The 20,454-nt window shown below is 39.6% G+C and overlaps 1 protein-coding gene across 2 annotated transcripts in view; it reads left to right on the top strand.

Moving 5' to 3' along the window:
* LOC139749553 (uncharacterized) overlaps window positions 1–20,454 on the top strand; it is a 46,833-nt gene that overhangs the window by 15,487 nt on the left and 10,892 nt on the right. For both annotated transcript variants that reach the window (XM_071663560.1, XM_071663561.1), the window contains 6 exons: window positions 891–1,041; window positions 1,356–1,438; window positions 3,249–3,450; window positions 5,032–5,151; window positions 8,202–8,493; window positions 16,586–19,726. In XM_071663560.1, the coding sequence (XP_071519661.1) occupies window positions 891–1,041; window positions 1,356–1,438; window positions 3,249–3,450; window positions 5,032–5,151; window positions 8,202–8,493; window positions 16,586–19,726 (3,989 nt within the window). The remainder of the gene's footprint in view (window positions 1–890; window positions 1,042–1,355; window positions 1,439–3,248; window positions 3,451–5,031; window positions 5,152–8,201; window positions 8,494–16,585; window positions 19,727–20,454) is intronic.

The following is a 20,454-nucleotide window of genomic DNA, read 5'->3' on the forward strand; positions in this document are numbered from 1 at the left end:
GGAAACGGTGATGAAATATGAAAAAAAAAATCCTAGAAGGTTATATGTGAAAAGTAAGATAACTTGATACTTGCTACGGCTCTCATCTTATATGACATAATAACAGAAAGGGAAGTATTGCAGAATGATTGTAAATATTGTGATAATCAAAAAAATTTTTCATTGTTCAAAGAAACTTTACATTGAGCAGTGAAATAAACCAAGCACATCAAGATTATATAAATGAGGAAGTGGCATCACTGCCTGTTGAGGCAAGTCAGTGCCATGCAAAGTAATTGCTCAACTCTATCCAAAGAAACCAGAACTTTATTGTGTCATGTGGGTGAAGATGAAGCAGATGTTACTTTTTTATTATTTATCCTTTTTATGAGAGAAATTGTTTTCCCTCTACTTGAATTTTTTTTATTGTTCTGGACTGGGAAGTGGGAGGCCATTGATGGAGGGAGGAAGTATAGATTCATGCTTCATAGTAGCTATAGTATGGTAATGTCATATGTAAAATGAATTATTTGCATCAAACTCCAAGCAGCTCATTATCAGCATCATTAGTGTAAATGAGAAAGAGAACCAGTCCCAAGACTTATCCTTATCCTTTTGTTATGTCTAACCATTCTGAGGCTTGACCATTAAGCTCATCTCTATGTTTGCTGCCAGTCAACCAATTTCCTATCCCCTGACACCAAAAGGGTAAAAGTAATGTATGGTCTAACTTTATGCATGTTAAATGTTGAAGCCTTACTTTACTTTAGTACATTTGACATGTGTTTAGGTTGTGTGATTGAACTGAGATTCTTTGTGCTTAATGACAGTGACAGTACTATATGTAATGGCTGTGGAGTTAATAGAAGAAAATAAGATGTAGAAATACTCATGAGTTTTCTTTTCCATAGGATGCCAGATATTCGATCTGTAGCTTCAGTTCTAGAACCAGCTAACTCTTCAAATGAATGCGTACGTGATCCGACTAGTGTTCAAGCAGTGGTTGCAGCCCTACAGCAGGCTCAGGTTGGCAAGGGAATCAAGAGAGGTTCATGTTACATGGTGAGTAATATGGAGTTTTTACTGAATCTTAACATATGTAAAACTGTTTTAGAGAACATTGTATATTTTGTCTTATAAATTTGAAATCAGCTGGCAAGAAGAGCAAGCGGAAGTTTTGTGTATTTATGTGTTTGTTTTTTGGTTTTGGAATCATGTATGTAAAGTGATCTATAAGTTCCTGTAGCACTAGAAGAAAGTCTACTGTATCCATTATGAGAAATAACTCTGAAGATTGTGTGGAATAAAACTGTCATAAATTGTATGTTGAATGAAATATTGGAATGTATATATATTTATTTTTTCATTTCACACAGGAACCAGAGGACTTGAGCAAAAGACAGAAGTGTAGTACCACTGGCAGTATGGGGTCTACTTCCATGCCCATCAACTATTCTAGGTTAGAGTTGCTGTGTTGAGTTAAAGTATAGGCTATAAAACATTAATATTTTTGGATATGGTGTATGAGCATTCCTTAAGATAAACCAGCTTTAGTCTTGATAATAGGGATGAAATTAATTTGGTGAAAAAAACCCCACAGTGTTCTGCATTACTCTGAACTCTCAAATGGTGGTCACAGCAACAGTGTCCATAACTAAAGCACCCCAGAGTCACTTCTTATCCTTTAGTGCCTAACCCATAATGGGCCACTGGCAGAGGGGAAAATCTAGCGCAAGACTTGCAGGAGCTCCTTGCCAGTGTTCCTAATGACTACTTCTATCTAATGCTCCTACCTACTACTTTTACCTAATGTTTCTTCCTAATGTTCATGCCTGAATGTTCCTATCTACTACTACAATCTACTGCTCCTACCTTTTACCAAAAGGAAGGGCTAACACACATTGCTTACTGCAGGAAAATCTAGCATTACAAAGAATGAGCTCTGTGAGTTAAGTGTTGTCCAGTGTTACATATGACATGGAGAGATTTTATGTTTGTGGATAGAATGGCAGTAGTCCACATGTTGGTGAAGCAGAAGGAAAAGACAGCTACCTGGGTTAGAGGAGTGCAACTTGACAACCACTAAAGTGCTAGCTCACAAAGCAGATGTCATTAACTCTCCTGCATACACTAGTTTTCAAGGTTTTCCCTCCTCATGATGAATTAGTCTACACCAGAAGGCATCTGCTATTTTCTAGTCTAATTTTATGATCATCATGTTTCTCTGCATGGAATTACAAATGCCTCCAATATGATCATTTGAAACTTTATTATACTTGCTTATTAAATCAAATGAATTGAAGTAAAGAATTAATGATAGGTTGATCACAGCAGTTCCTAAGTTGCCATCATAGTTCCCAAAGCATGCCAGATTATCAACCATTACTATCAGCGGTAAACCTACTAATTCTAGAACAAACCCATATCTTTGTAATCAAAAGGCCAAATGTTGAGCCATATCAAGTCATAGGCAGCCAGAGTGCTGTGCCATATGTTGGTAGTTAGGTCCATCACTCACATCTCACTTCTGTGCCATATTACAAGCCTTTCTGATTACTTTTTGGTCATTCAGTTGTTGTGAATGAGCACCTGATCTGTATATTTATGAAGTTTGAAGGAAGCGAGTCCTTATAGACACAGTTCATTTTCAGGAGTAAGATGCTAGTGCCCCTCCACAAGAGGAATAGTTATTCTGCTTTCAGAACTACATTTTGAATAGGAAGAAAGATTAATAAGAGGGGATAGATTGAGGAATAACCAATTAATTTGGAGAAAACATAGTTTGGTGAAAGTAGTAGTGGTGTAGTGAAAGTATTAGTTAATAGGTAGAAGAACAAATTATTTGTGTTTGTGGTGTGAGCTTCTGAACAAGATAAGCTTTGAAAGTGAGAGAAATTAGTGGTGTGAGCTACTGAATAACTGAACAAGATAGGCTTTGTAAGTAGAGAAATTTAAGTATTTGATAAAGGGGAAGCTCAGGAAGAAGTAGAATTGGTAAATGTAATATGTATATGAAGGCTTAAAAGTGTAAGTAGATAAGAACTATGAAGAACAGTAGTATATGAAAGATCTGCATGAACCACTTTTTTTTAGAATGGCTTGTTGATTATGAATTGTTAGATACAAACATGGTATGTCATTTCACCTAACACATTTTTGAAGGCACATTTTATCTGTTATACCATTATTTATGGGTGGTGCAAATATATGACTAAAGTTCGTGATGTTTTATCTCAGAAATTTTAAACATTTGTTATTTGCTGTTTCAGAGATTTTTTAGAAGAAGAGCAGAACTGTGGTAGTAACAGCACCGGAAATGGAGGTGGTGAGAAACGTGCTTTAGACCTGAGTCCAGGTGCACAGGGAAGCCCTTGGCAACTTAGTCCAGAAAATAAGAAGCGATGTGTCCCAGACCCAATGATTGCATCTTTTTCATCATCCAAACACATTTTGGATCTTGAAGTGCTTCAGGTATACATTATATTTTGATGTGTTGATTCATAGCTTGGTTTTTTAGTGTTTAGATGATATGTAATAAAAGAAAAGAGTGGATGTTATTGGATGAAGAAATATTTCTTCAGATAGTGTCTTTATTGTTTTTCTTTGTATTTGTTAGAAAATCCTGAGGAATTAAAAGGAGAGTTGTTATGAAGTAGGTAGAGATATGAAGAAGCTTGACCTCTCCTGCCTAGAAGAAGAATGGATCTCATGATAGAAGTAAAGAGGTGACATACACAGAAAGGGAGTCATGTTGAAAAGATTGGTGAATTTTGTGTAATACCCGAGGTGAGATGCTTGAGGACAGGTGGAATGTATGAATAATTCCATTGCATAAAGGCAAGGATGACAAAACTGAATATTCGAATTGTAGTGGTATATGTCTGTTGACCTTAAACTTTAAGGGTTATGTGAGATTGCTGACCAAGAGGCTAATGTTGTGCACAGAGCAGCTGAATAGTGAGGAGCAAACTAGTGTCAGAAGAGATTGAAGTTATTTGTACTCTTTGCTGTGAAAAATGTGTGTGAAATAGTGACTTGTATGTAGCATTTATGCACATGGAGGAAGTGTGCTACTCGGGTTGCCAGTGATGTGTTATTGGAGGGTAACTGGAAAGATATTAAAATAAAAGCAGTGAAATTTTTTGCTGGGCAAATAAGACATGTGTATGAGGAAGAAGGAAGGGAAATGATTGGTTGCAGATCGTTTGGTTTGCATTAAGGATATTTTCCGTCTTCATAGCTGCTTAACATTTTCATATTCCAGGGGTCCATGTGTGTACCCACCTTAAAGTGAGTTGGGTGAACATTGGCTGAACATTTTTGGCACACGGGTTTGTATCATTTTTATGCTGTCTTATTGTACTATGATTGTGTTTACATCTGCTCATTGGAAAGTGATAACAGCCAAAGAAGAGATGAGGAGTTGAAGTGAATATTTTGAAGAGCTTTTGAATGTGTAAGATAATAAGGTGGTGGATGTGGGGTGGTATTTTGAATATGAGGGTATGTGAAGTGAGAGAGGCCTGGGAAGTGGTTTGATGGAAAAAGAAGAGTTTGTATATACCTTACAGAAAATGAATTAATTGTTTTGTTAGTAATTAACATTTTTCTTTTAAGACTTCTAATAATCAAGTGTTGAAAATCAAACTGTATGAATAAGCTTGACTTTTTGATATTGGACACATTTACCTTGATTGATTGTGATATCCATGACATAATTATTTTGTTATATCTAGGCATCAGTTTGTTTACTATGGTATTTATTATTTTTTCATACTTTGTAATTTATATATATTTTTTCACTTTTGGTCAAGTGTAGAATGTTAACTTCTGTTGAAGTATAGGTTTGTCTTACTTAACAGATTTTCAAATTAGATCAGGATTCATTAACCATCAAAAGGCAAGGGAAACCAGAAGTGCCCCAAGATGTTCTGTCTTTAAGGTGTGATGATAAGTAACCAGTATGGCCTGGCAAACTTTTCTATACTTCACCTTACTTTTTGTGAAGGGTGAATTTTCTGCAGATGAATGCTAAAGCTTATGTTGTTTCAGACAAGTGGGCGAGACACTCCATACTCAATGTATGATTCAAGAAGAGATACAGATTCTGAAAGCAATCCAAGTGTAGAGTCAGGACAAACCAAAAATTCTGATCAGTCTCTCCACCAACAGGTAAAATACATATTCTGCTAGTTCAGTTAATTGATTAACATTCCACAAAGTTACCCTTTCCAGCCCTAAAAATTCATGTTTTAAGGGTAGTTTGAAACTGTATTGAACTTTACAATTTCACGAATAGTCATACTCTGAAAAAAAAATCCAGAAATATTTTCTGTTAAGTATTTTGACTATGACAGGGAATACTAAGAGAATGAATTGTGGATTGGGAGAGTGGATGTAACATAATACTTTGAAGGTGTTTGGAAAAGGTGCAAAGGATGTATGTAGCAATTATAGGGAAATAGTCTATTAAAGGTGTATGCATGAATATTAATAAATTGACAGAGTGATGGAAGTGACTGAATACAGAATATGGAAGAGCAAGGAGGCTTTAGGAAAGATAGGGGATGTGTGGATCAGATCTTTGTAGTAAAGATGACCTTGGAAAAGTGTTCAGCCAAAGGTAACAAGTTGTGTGCCACTTTTAAGGCTCTAGACAAAGTGTATGACAGAGTTGAGTGGAATTCTTTGTAGGATGTGTTAAGTATATATGGTTTGGGGGGATAACTTTTGGATGGTGTAAAATCCTTCTATAGAGGAGCAAATGCATGTTTAAGAGTGGATGGAGAGCTGAGTAAAAGTTTTTGGATACATGTAGATGTGAAATAGGGCTGTGTGATGTCACCATGTCTTCTTGATACACATAGGCTTGGGAAGTGAGTCAGTTTTTGTTCACTGATGATACAGCAATGGTGGCTGATTCGGGTGAGAAACTGCAGAAGCTGGTGACAGTTTGGTAAAGTGTGTGAAAGAAGAAAGCTGAGAGTAAATGTGAATAAGAGCAAGGTTATTAGGTACAGTAGGGTTGAGGAACAAGTCAGTTGGGAGGTAAGTTGGAATGGAGAAAAACTGGAGAAAGTGAAGTGTTTTAGATATCTGGGAGTGGATTTGGCAGCGGATGGAACTATGGAAGTGGAAGTGAGTCATGGGGTGGGGGAGGGGGCGAAAGTTCTTGGAGCGTTGCAGAATTTGTGGAAGACAAGAACATTATCTCGGAAAGCAAAAATGGTTATGTTTGAAGGAATAGTGTGTCCTGCAATGTTATATGGTTGCGAGGCGTGGGCTATAGATAGGGTTGTGCGGAGGAGGGTGGATGTGTTGGAAATGAGATGTTTGAGGACAATTTGTGGTGTGAGGTGGTTTGAGCGAGTAAGCAATGAAAGGGTAAGAGAGATGTGTGGTAATAAAAAGAGTGTGGTTGAGAGAACAGAAGAGGGTGTATTGAAATGTTTTGGTCACAAGGATAGAATGAGTGGGGAAAGATTGACAAAGAGGATATATGTGTCAGAGGTGGAGGGAACGAAGAGAAGTGGGAGACCAAATTGGAGATGGAAGGATGGAGTGATAAAGATTTTGAGCGATTGGGGCCTGAACATGCAGGAGAGTGAAAGGCATGCAAGGAATAGAGTGAATTGGAATAATGTGGTATACCGGGGTCGACGTGCTGTCAGTGGATTGAACCGAAACCACAGATACTTAATAGATACTTGATTACAGATGTTGCCTTAAATACTTAGGTTTTCAAACATATATATATATTACCCTAAGAAAAATACCAAAAATTGTGGGTAATTGTCCAGGTTAATTTTAGCTGAAAGTACCTTTTTTTTTTAAACTGAATTATACCAGAACAAAATACTTCTATACTTGAAATAATCATTGGAAATATGTCATTGTGCTTTTGGAGCTGACAGATATCCATTGAATGTGAATGCAACAATGACGGGAGCTTCTTAGAGAGTAACTGTTTGAATACTTAAGCAGGTCGTTATGAGATATAAAACAATATTTCACCTGCATATTCGTATTAGCGTGAAAAATAGTTGTTATGCTGTGGCTTTATAAGCAAATCTATTTCCCTCAGAAAAGTACCAGAAATTGGAGGTAATAGTTTAGGATATTTTTCAGTCCAAAAACGTTTTATTTTAGAATTGGAATGTAACATAGCGTAAAACTTCTATAATTGATATGATCTTAGAAAGTACCTCATGATTCTTCTCTAAACCAATAGATACCAATCAGATACAAAACCAGTAGTCACAGAATGTTTCAAGAGAGGAACCATATAGATAATTACATGCCTTAATGACACCCAAACAATATTTCAACCCCAGATTCTTATTCACCATGAAAAATAGTCATTGTAGTGAGATTTTTAAGCAGATCTATTTCTCTCGGAATTGCAGGTGATAGTTCAGGGTTTATTTAACCCAAAAATCCTCTTGTTTTAAAGTTGAAGTATAATGTAATGTAATGGTTCTATACTTTAATTGATAGTAGAGAATTCCTCATAATTCCTCCTAAAGCCAATAGATACCCATTAAATACAAATCCAGGGGTAACAGGATCATCGTAGAGAGTTACCATAAAAGATGATTAATTATGGGCCTTAATGACACCCATACATTAAGAATTGTCCTCTGTATTGAGGTTTTCAAGCACATCTGTCATCATAAAGATACCAGAGATTGCAGTAGTTGGATTGGGGTTAACAATGTGTTTAGAGGAATGGTTTCAGTAGGTTTTCTTTTTAAGGCTCTTTGTGATTGGTGTCTGGTGTTTTTTTTCAGAGCCTGAGGGAAATGTGGCCTCGTTGACCCTTAATGGTCCATTGGATATGGAGCAGTTTTAAGAATAACCAAGTTTTTCTCTCTCTATCTCTCCAATTATTTTTATTGTGTGTGTATGTGTTAGGTGAACCAATAGTGGAAGTGCTTCTTCTTTTCCTTTTTTTTAGTACATAAATTTTGAATAGGCTTGAAGTGAAAAACCATTTCTGTGTGATAGTTACTTGTATGGAAATTCATTGTGATGGTTCAGATTTTAAAGTTAAAGTACTCAAGATTGACATGCTGACAAGGTGATACAAAAGTGTAGGGGGCTTTCATTACTTGAATAATTGTTTCAGTCTCATTCCACTTATTTTTGTAATACTAAGCTTTGTTGCATGAATTTCAAGTTATTTGAACATTATGTCTCCTTTTTCTTATACTTGAAAACAGACAAGTGAGGCTACGGGAGGAGAGTCATGTGTCATTAGTCCTGGACCATCGGAACGAGACCCTTCTGACCGCTCAGGCTCCCACACACCTCAGAGCACCCGTGGGGAGAGCTGCAATAGTAGTGGCGGTGGAGGACAAGGAGGGACTACTAACACTTCCCGCACTTCAACGCCAAGGAATCCTACTCCTCCTAGACCCACACATGTTATATCTTTGGAAGCATATAAAGCAGAAAAAGTGAAGAGTCAGCAAAGACTCAAGAAAATGCTTGACATGCTCTTTCATATTAAAGGTTAGTATATTTATATGTGTAGTGTGGTAGTGTTCTCTTCAAAAAAATGTTTAGCTAGATGGTCATTATTTTTGGATGGGTGGTATGTAATAGACTGGAACAATGTGGTTTACTGGGATCTGGACTGAACCAGAGCATGCAAAGCATTCAGGGTAAACAATGAAAATGTTTTGTGGGGACTAGTTTTCAATAGGGAGCTGTGATTTAGGTGTATTACACATGACAGCGAGAGAATGGATGTGGGCATATGTGTTCTTTCTTTGTTTCTGGCACTCCCTCATTAATGCATGAAATGGTGATCAGGTATGGAGAAAATATTAATGATATCATGAAGAGGCCCAAAACTTTTAGGAGTGTGTTTCATTGAAAAATATGAATTCTCTAAGCTCTGAGACACAACATTAGAAATTTTTGCCTTTCAGGAAGTGTATTCAAGCCTTCAACTAACTTATTTCCCTCCACTCCAAACCCAAATATCCTTGCTGTTATGCGCATTTACTCTGGACTGTCTCCTTTCATGTACCCTCCCAAACTCAGACATCACCTTCTACAGTTTCTCACCCAAATCTGTGCCATGACGTCAAACAACTGACATCCCTCTATATAGACTGTAGATTTGCTCTTCTCTTCAAGACCCTTGCATGCACCTCCTTTGCCACCCCATCCATTACAGATTGAACAGCCATGGTAACATTCTCCCACACTGTAGATGCACTTTTATTTAGAACCACTCACCATCCTCTCTTCTTGCTTTTATGTATGCAATACTCTCTTAATAAACAATTATCACTGCTTTTAATAACTTTTCTCCCTCACCATATATTTTCAACATGTTCCACAAAGTGTCTTCCATGATGAAAACACTCTTGAACTTGCTATTTAGTTCCTCACATATCTGCACATCATCCTGTACAGCTTCTCCCCTTGAATCCCATTACCTGACTAGTGGCTCTTTAAATGAACATTTATTTTGGATAATTTTATGAAAAAGTTTAGGATTTTCTCTTGCTTGCCCACAATATTTTTTTTCATGTAAGGTCTCTGTATTTCTCCTTTCTTGTCCTCCTTTAATCATTCCTTCCTCTCTTATATCTTGCAAAAACTGGGTTTTCCTTATGACATCTTTTATGAAACTATTCTTTCCTGTTTCTGAACATTTCCATCATACATAAGGCTAGAGCCACCTGTATTCCTATTCCTTCATTGTAAATTTCTTAGAACCTCTCACCACAGTGCCCTGTTTCTTGGCTTTGAACTCTGTTTACTGAGTTTTTTAGTGTGTGTTACCATAGAATTCTTTTTGGTGTGTGGAGTTTCCATAGTTTTATCTCCTCTTTAGATAATACATCACCCCTAGTGTGTCAGCTACTCCTTTACCATATAGTCAAACTTTAGCTTTACTTGATAATTTTTTCTTATTGTTGTGTCATGTTTGATATTCTCAGTATCCATAGTAGTATGTGTGAAGATAAGGTTTCGTAATGATGAGGTACCACTCTGTTTCGTCTGAGTATGTTCATTGACATGTTGGTATTGGAAATTTTCCAATAAACACTCAAAAACTTGTTGCCATGACTCCCTAACACTATGAGAATCCAGTCCCATCCAGCTTATCTCTTTTTGGTTAAAATCACCCATTATCAATACTTTACCATCTTTGAGAAGTGCATATACCCCTGTATACCACTCATATCACATGCGCGCCAATCACTCTATTGCATGTTTAGGCCGCAGTTGCTGAAAATCTTTTTCTCTCCTTCCTTTCATCTCCAGTTTGGTCTACAGTTTTCCTTGTTCCCCCTCTGTATGACTCACTTCAGTTTTCCTTATTCAGACTTGCTTCCCAGCTAACCTATCCTTCAACCCTGATAAACCTAATAACTTGAGTTTTATTCACACTTACTTTCAATTTCCATCTTTCACATACTAAATCAGTCATGAAATTCTGCAGTTTCTCAAATCTGCCACTAGTGCCGTATCATCAGCAAACAACTGACTGACTTCCCAGGCCTTCTCATCCCCTACACACTACACACTTTGCTTTCTCTCCAAGACTCTTTCATGTACTTCCCTCTCCACCCCATCCATAAACAAATTAAACAACCCTGGTGACATCACACACCCCTGTTGCAGGCTAACCTTCATTTGGAACCATTCACTCTCCTCTGTTTCTTCTCATAAACATGTCTTACACCCTTGATAAAACTTTTAACTGCTTCTAGTAGCTTTCCTCCCACACCCTGTATTCCTCTGTATTCTTAAGACCCTCATCAAGGCATCTCTGTCAACTCTATCATATGCTTTCTCCAGATCCGGAAATGCTACATACAAATCCATCTGCTTCTCTTAAGTATTTTTCACATTCATTCTTTAAAGCAAACCTCTTCTGAAACTACATACTCACCAACCAGATGCTGTGTACATGCTTTCACCCTCTCATTCACTACCCTCCTCTACAACTTACTAGGTACACTCAATATACTTATACCTCTGTAGTTTGAAATGAACACTTGCATTTATCCCCTTTTGCCTATATACTGTGGCCTTATACATGTACTCTGCCAATCTTCACACACATCACCATGATCCATGCATGCATTGAAAATCCTAACTAACCAGTCAGCAACATAGTCATCCTCTTTAGAAATTCAACTGCAGTACTATCCATGTCAGCTGCCATGCTACCTCTCATGTGCGTAAGGCTTTCACCACGTCATCTTTCTTCACCAAACCACTTTCCACAACTCACTCATTTCACATAACCACCCCAAATCCAAACACCCTACATCTGCTACCCTACATCAAACACATTCAACAGTCCTTCAGAATAGCCACTCCATCTCCTCACTGGGGATAGGTGAGAAAGAATACTTCCCACGTATTCTCTGCGTGTCGTAAAAGGCAACTAAAAGAGGAGAAAGCAGGGGGCTAGAAATTCTCCCCTCCAGTTTTGACTTTTCCAAAAGAAGAAACAGAGAATGGGGCCAAGTAAGGATTTTCCCTCTTAGGCTCAGTTCATTCACCATAGAGTTTACTGATACTTGCTTACCCCAACTCTCATTTGTCCTCTATTTTAAGCCCTACAACTTCCTCTTAACCTCCTGCTGCTTTCTCTTATACATCCAACATTCATTTGCACTTCTTCCCTGTAAGTACCACCTTTTTTTCTCTTTCATTAGCAACTTTACTGCTTCATCCTATTGCTCATTACTCTTTCTAATCTGCCCACCTCCCATCTTTTGCATACTACATGCATCTCTTGCACACACCAGCACTGCTTCCCCAAATACCTCCTATTCCACACCCACTCCCCTTGCTTCATTTACTCGCAACTTTTGCCATTCTACTCTCAATCTGTCATGGTATTTCTTCACACAAGTCTTTTCCAAGATCACTTATCTCACCACTCTCTGCTTTCTCTGCCCTCTGACATTGTTTCCTCTTTTTCAAAAACCTCTTCAAATCTTCACCCTCCGCAAAAAAGCAATTAGCAATCAGACAATCCACCAGTTGCCCCTCTCAGCACATTAACATCCAAAAGTCTCTCTTTTACACACCTATCAATTAATATATAATCCAGTAATTCTCACTGACTCTCTCTCCAACTCACTTATGTATCTATATCTCTGACTTCTGTTCCAGTTAGAACTCCCTCAAGGGGGTGACCATGGCAATATCCCCTTTTTAAGCCATCTTTCCCAGTCACCATTCCCTTTCCAGCATTTAACTCCACAAGTTGTTCATCTCTCTTCATGATTTTTCTTCTCATGGCCAGGTGCATAAACACTAATAATCGCCCATCTCTCCCCATCCACTTTCAGTTTTATTGATGTCAATTTAGAATTTGCTTCCTTACACTTTATCACAAATTCTCAAAACTCTACTTCAGGGTTAGTGCTGCTACTAATTCTTTTCCACTTACCAACCCCTGACTATTCCTCAGACATTTCCTAACCATTCTTCCGTTTTACCCTTGAGCTTTGTTTCACTCAGATTCTGAACATCCAGGTTTCTTTCCTCAGCCATACTACCTATCCTCTCATCTTTGTTACATCCAACACAATTAGATACCCCAGTCAGAGCTTTTGAGGAGGATGAGCATTCCCTGCTTAGCTCCTTTGGTTCCTTAGTCAGCTCCCAACCTCTTTAGTTGCCTTCTTTGACTTGTAGGATATACCCGAGGGAATGGCCCCTATCCTAGGGATAACAGTAAGACTTCAAACCACTTATACACTTCCTCAGTGTCAGCCACTTAATCTCTTAATGATTTTATCTTTAAAAAGTGCAGTGATTAAAATGTATTGATTAACTGAAGTGGCATCTTTCTTGGGCATTCAGTTTGAATCCGAGAAACTTCCTTTCCCAAGCAGTTTTAAAATGAAGCCGTCTTGGGTGGGTGAAAATGGGAGGTTTTGGTTGATTTTGTTAATCTGTTTTCAAGGAGTTTGGATACTGGCAGTGCTATTTTACTGGGCAGTAGGAGAATGGGGAAATGTGAGTTTCATAATAGATATTATAGTGTCAAGCTTCCACATGTTTGATATTTTGGTTTTTAGCTTGGTGTTGTTGAAGGTGAGTACTTGAACTAATGGGTGTGAAGTATGGTTTGGAAGTTCAATATTTTTTTTTTTTCTTTTTTTTCTGTCTCCCGCATTTGCGAGGTAGCGCAAGGAAACAGATGAAAGAAATGGCCCAACCCACCCCCATACACATGTATATACATACGTCCACACACGCAAATATACATACCTACAGAGCTTTCCATGGTTTACCCCAGACGCTTCACATGCCCTGATTCAATCCACTGACAGCATGTCAACCCCGGTATACCACATCGATCCAATTCACTCTATTCCTTGCCCCCCTTTCACCCTCCTGCATGTTCAGGCCCCGATCACACAAAATCTTTTTCACTCCATCTTTCCACCTCCAATTTGGTCTCCCACTTCTCCTCGTTCCCTCCACCTCCGACACATATATCCTCTTGGTTAATCTTTCCTCACTCACTCTCTCCATGTGCCCAAACCATTTCAAAACACCCTCTTCTGCTCTCTCAACCACGCTCTTTTTATTTCCACACATCTCTCTTACCCTTACGTTACTTACTCGATCAAACCACCTCACACCACACATTGTCCTCAAACATCTCATTTCCAGCACATCCATCCTCCTGCGCACAACTCTATCCATAACCCACGCCTTGCAACCATACAACATTGTTGGAACCACCATTCCTTCAAACATACCCATTTTTGCTTTCCGAGATAATGTTCTCGACTTCCACACATTCTTCAAGGCTCCCAGGATTTTCGCCCCCTCCCCCACCCTATGATCCACTTTCGCTTCCATGGTTCAATCCGCTGCCAGATCCACTCCCAGATATCTAAAACACTTTACTTCCTCCAGTTTTTCTCCATTCAAACTTACCTCCCAGTTGACTTGACCCTCAACCCTACTGTACCTAATAACCTTGCTCTTATTCACATTTACTCTTAACTTTCTTCTTTCACACAATTTACCAAACTCAGTCACCAGCTTCTGCAGTTTCTCACATGAATCAGCCACCAGCGCTGTATCATCAGCGAACAACAACTGACTCACTTCCCAAGCTCTCATATCCCCAACAGACTTCATACTTGCCCCTCTTTCCAAAACTCTTGCATTCACCTCCCTAACAACCCCATCCATAAACAAATTAAACAACCATGGAGACATCACACACCCCTGCCGCAAACCTACATTCACTGAGAACCAATCACTTTCCTCTCTTCCTACACGTACACATGCCTTACATCCTCGATAAAAACTTTTCACTGCTTCTAACAACTTGCCTCCCTCACCATTTATTCTTAATACCTTCCACAGAGCATCTCTATCAACTCTATCATATGCCTTCTCCAGATCCATAAATGCTACATACAAATCCATTTGCTTTTCTAAGTATTTCTCACATACATTCTTCAAAGCAAACACCTGATCCACACATCCTCTACCACTTCTGAAACCACACTGCTCTTCCCCAATCTGATGCTCTGTACATGCCTTCACCCTCTCAATCAATACCCTCCCTTATAATTTACTAGGAATACTCAAGTTTGATGTGTTTGAAGGAAAGTTTTTTGAGTTTTTATTGTTTTTTTTTCTTCTTCACTGTCTCCCGCGTTTGCGAGGTAGCGTAAGGAAACAGACGAAAGAAATGGCCCAACCCACCCCCATACACATGTATATACATACACGTCCACACACGCAAATATACATACCTACAGAGCTTTCCATGGTTTACCCCAGACGCTTCACATGCCCTGATTCAATCCACTGACAGCACGTCAACCCCGGTATACCACATCGCTCCAATTCACTCTATTCCTTGCCCTCCTTTCACCCTCCTGCATGTTCAGGCCCCGATCACACAAAATCTTTTTCACTCCATCTTTCCACCTCCAATTTGGTCTCCCACTTCTCCTCGTTCCCTCCACCTCCGACACATATATCCTCTTGGTCAATCTTTCCTCACTCATTCTCTCCATGTGCCCAAACCATTTCAAAACACCCTCTTCTGCTCTCTCAACCACGCTCTTTTTATTTCCACACATCTCTCTTACCCTTACGTTACTTACTCGATCAAACCACCTCACACCACACATTGTCCTCAAACATCTCATTTCCAGCACATCCACCCTCCTGCGCACAACTCTATCCATAGCCCACGCCTCGCAACCATACAACATTGTTGGAACCACTATTCCTTCAAACATACCCATCTTTGCTTTCCGAGATAATGTTCTCGACTTCCACACATTCTTCAAGGCTCCCAGGATTTTCGCCCCCTTCCCCACCCTATGATCCACTTCCGCTTCCATGGTTCCATCCGCTGCCAGATCCACTCCCAGATATCTAAAACACTTTACTTCCTCCAGTTTTTCTCCATTCAAACTTACCTCCCAGTTGACTTGACCCTCAACCCTACTGTACCTAATAACCTTGCTCTTATTCACATTTACTCTTAACTTTCTTCTTTCACACAATTTACCAAACTCAGTCACCAGCTTCTGCAGTTTCTCACATGAATCAGCCACCAGCGCTGTATCATCAGCGAACAACAACTGACTCACTTCCCAAGCTCTCATATCCCCAACAGACTTCATACTTGCCCCTCTTTCCAAAACTCTTGCATTCACCTCCCTAACAACCCCATCCATAAACAAATTAAACAACCATGGAGACATCACACACCCCTGCCGCAAACCTACATTCACTGAGAACCAATCACTTTCCTCTCTTCCTACACGTACACATGCCTTACATCCTCGATAAAAACTTTTCACTGCTTCTAACAACTTTCCTCCCACACCATATATTCTTAATACCTTCCACAGAGCATCTCTATCAACTCTATCATATGCCTTCTCCAGATCCATAAATGCTACATACAAATCCATTTGCTTTTCTAAGTATTTCTCACATACATTCTTCAAAGCAAACACCTGATCCACACATCCTCTACCACTTCTGAAACCACACTGCTCTTCCCCAATCTGATGCTCTGTACATGCCTTCACCCTCTCAATCAATACCCTCCCATATAATTTACCAGGAATACTCAACTAACTTATACCTCTGTATATTTATTAAGTGTAAATGCCTATTTATACTGATGGGTAGGGAGTTTTACACTCACAAGGCCCCATGTCTTGAACATTCATTGTGATGAAACAGCTTCTTAAACTTATTCATGCTCTCTATGTAGTCAGTGGGAATGAAGAATGGTAGGGCAATCAATAAATATGCTTTGCAGTAGTTAGCATTTGGTGTTTGCCTAGAGTAATTACAGTAGTAAGACCAGCCTTTAAAATCTGATACAGCTTTGTAATGAAAACCAGTTTCTCAGAGATGTTAACATTCAGGAAGTCAGTGCTGTTATTTTTATAGTTGTTTGGTCTGTTCTTTATGAGTGTGATTATGGTGAGAGGGACAGGCACACAAAACTAGGTGCTAGTTGGAAATTTGAGATAGTGGATTGATATTGAGAAGTAATCATGTAAACATTTTGGTTTAAGTGGAAGAAAATACTAGTTTTATGTTTTTGTTGCAGAAAGTGATGAGCCTCGGTCATCAAAATCTGGAGAGTCTACTCCATCTGGTTCCAGTTCTGCTTTTTCCTTAGCTACAGTTACACCAGCTGTTGGAAGTTCAGCCACATCACTCACATTGAGTTCAGCCCCTGGAGCTATCCCAGAGACTTTACAAACAACAGCATCATCAGTTCCTGCCCCAGCGACTGGAGGTTTTGGATCTCTTATCACGTCTAATTCACTATTCATGAGTAAAACAACTGAAGAGGATGATATGCCATCACCCAGTGATGATCAGACCCCATCTGATGGAAGTAAAAATGAAATTTCGGCTTCCTTCACTTTCTCTCTGAAATCAGCCAATACCTCAGTGACTAGTAAAGACAGTGAATCTGGTAGTAAAGGTGAAGAGTTAACAAAAGAACAGAATGATGGGGATAATGATGTATCTGTTACTGCAGTGTTGAAACTTCCTGCATCCTCAAGTAGTGATGCCACTACTTTGTCAGGTCCAGGCCAGGAAAAATCATCAGATGCACCAACTTCTCCACTTGTGGATTTCTTGAAATCCAGTACATCTGTCAAGGATGGGACAACTTCTAATATGCCCTTAAATAGAAACCCACTTTTGTGTGACAAGACACCTACACAGGTTACAAGTACATCTGCAGAACCCAACCAGATACCTGGCATTTCACCACTGACCTATACCACCAGTGCATCTGTTAATCAAGGGAACACAGGAATATTTACAGTTGGACAAACTTCTTCACCTGCAAGTCAGGTTACCTCTGTTGCTACCCCATCAGCATTCTCTGTTGCTTTACCCCAGGCCGTTACATCTGTCTCGGACTTTTTCACTCATAGTGTGCCTCAAACAGCAAGTTCTGCTGTTACTTTAAGTACAGGTGAAAATGCACAGTCTTCATCATTAACTTCCCTCTCATTTGGGTCAAATAATAATGATAAATCTGCTGGCTTTCAGCAGTCTAATAATGATGGCACGAGTGGAAGTAGTAACTCTGTAACTGGAAATGGAGTGAGTGGGTTTTTCAACAACACATCTAATGCTGCTAAGTTGACAGTCACTAGTCAGGGAGGACTTGACGTTCCAGCCACTTCAGCTGAAGAACCATCCATTGCACCCACAGCTGACCCGACAGCAGTAGACTCTGGAGTCTCCTTGGGGAATGCCTCTTCCACTGCTAACTCTTTAGCTGCCAACCAAGGAGACATTGATACTGAAACATCAGCTCCAAATGTAGGATCATCCACACTATCTTCAGCTAACCCATCATCTGTTATGTCAAGTGGCTTCTTCAGCTGCACCCCTTCAATTGCTAAAACATCAGCCATCAGTCAAGGAGGACTTGATGCTTCAATGACAACCTCAGCTGTTGGATCGTTCTCTGCACTTTCATCTAATTCTTCAACTGTTATGTCAAGTGGATTCTTCAGCAGCACATCTTCCACTGCTAAATCTTCTGCCACCAGTCAAGGAGGGCTTGATTCACCAATGACAACTTCAACTGAAGGGTTGCCCACTGCACCCGCAACTAACCCATCAGCTGGCTTATTTACCTTTGGTAGTGGAAATAATATGCTGACACCTCAACAGTCCTCTTTCACCTTTTTAGACCCTAAAAAGACCACATCATCTGCAGATTCAACTACAGGAAGTGCAGCTCCTGTCCTTGGGTTTTCATTTGGAACATCTCAGGCCTCTAATTCCACAACATTGCCATTTGGCTCCTCAGGAGTTACGCAAACAAGCATACCTTCAACATCATCGGGATTCAGTAGTGGCTTAACTTTTGGCTCTCAAACAGGATCAGTTGCTTCCTCAGTTACAGCACCATCACCTTTTGGTGCATCAACAGCATCTGTTACAGCACCTCCAGGTAATGCAACAACAGCTGTTGCAGCCACAACTCAGGCTTCTCCCTTTTCATTTGGTCAGAGCACGACAGCCCTACCAACTACAACTGCTTCTGCTTCACCCTTTACTTTTGGTTCTTCCTCCACCCATGGAGGTTCAGGAACATCATCTGTCTTTCAGTTTGGAGGAGCAACTGCATCAGCAACCACTGGTACAGGTACACCTCCCCAGCCATTTGCGCCTGCTGTAGTTAGTACACAGAGCAGTACGACTGCTTCTTCATTGTTTACCTTTGTTACACCAGGAACAACAACAGCAACATCAGTAGCAACAACTACTACACCCTCTGCTGTCACACCATCACTATTTACTTTTGGTTTGCCAAAAACTAATACCACTGCCCCAACATTTGGTACCACTACAAATGCATCTGTCAAAGCTGCACCATCATCTGGCTTTGGCTTTGGTTCAACACCAGCTGCAGCTTCAACTACATCAGCACCATCAGCAGGTTTCACCTTTGGGTCTTCAGTTACTACACCAGCTTCAGGATTTCAGTTTGGTGCTGCAAATAAATCTTCATCAACTGATACAAAATCTAGTAGCCCATTCACCTTTGGTAACACAGAGAATAAAACTCCTAATTTTGGTGCTGCCTCTTCATCTCCATTTAGCTTTGGGGGAAATACCTCTTCTGCCCCAGCTTTTGGGTCAAACCCAAGCCAAGGCTTTGGTGCTCTAACAACAAGTGCTCCAACCTTTGGTATATCAACACCAAGTTTTGGAACTGCAACAGCCAATCCAACATCTCCATTTGGGTCAGCTAACACTTTTGTAGCCACATCTCCTAACTCTTCCTTCAGCTTTGGGGCAGCAGCAAGTAGTAACAAGACAAACAGTGGTGCTAATCTCTTTGGAGTCCAGGGAACTACACCCTCATTTGGGGCTGCTAATAATCCAGCCCCACCTCCTGATAACCTTGTATTAACAGGAACTGGTGGATTTAGTTCCACACAAAATCCTGCTTTTGGGACACCAACATTTGGCAGTGATAACGCTGCTGCCAGTAAAGGAGCAGCTTTCCAGTTTGGCCAGGGAACAAGTAACCCACCATCATTTGGAGCAGCAGCTGCAAGTGCAACGTTTAGAGGAGCCACAAACCCTCCAACATTTGGAGGAGCTACAAATCCTCCAACATTTGGAGGAGCAGCTTCAGCCACTGGTGCACCAGGTGGCCCAGTATTTCAGTTCGGTTCTACAGGTCCACCATCTTTCAATACAGGTCAGTGGCAGCATGTGATTGCTTTTTAATCCTCTGAGAAATGACAGAATATTTTCTTTGATTACAGACCTCCATGCCAAGACTATGAAACATTATTTTATTTCTTTATGCCAGCCCAACCCTGTTCCTTGTTCATGATACATATTAGGTGAGACACTTGCTTCAGCTGATGTATGTACTTTAATGTTTGACGTACTTATTATTTGATAAATTGCCTCAGTAGTTTAAACCATCTCCGTCTGATTTATGAATTCAGCCAACTGAGTCCAAAGTACACAATACTTTACCAGTAATAAAATAAAGGCACTATCAGAAAGTTAGGAGACGGGGCACTCTGCAAACTAGTGATTATCCCAACCACTTTAAGCCATCTGACAAATAGAGAATAAAGTGTCATATTCGAGGAAAATAGATTCATCCAGCATGACACTGTAAATGAAGTTAATCCTTGTGTTAGTGACCTTTTCCTCCTCTCTCTAACTACTGACATAAATAATGATAATTTGAAGTTTTTAATATCATTGTTGAATATATTGTACATAGAAGTGTATTCTTGTTTAATTGATATACATCAAGAGATTGGTAAGTCTGTTCACACCCTAGACAAAATGCTTCTGTAGCATATGATACTCATTCATTCGTATAGCATCTTCCTATGAAGTATCCCTAGTCCGAATTGATTTTCTCATTGCATGTATCATTTTGCTCTGAACTTGCCATTACAGCAT

Source organism: Panulirus ornatus, chromosome 7 (genome assembly GCF_036320965.1).
Source record: "Panulirus ornatus isolate Po-2019 chromosome 7, ASM3632096v1, whole genome shotgun sequence".
Lineage (NCBI taxonomy): Eukaryota > Metazoa > Arthropoda > Malacostraca > Decapoda > Palinuridae > Panulirus > Panulirus ornatus.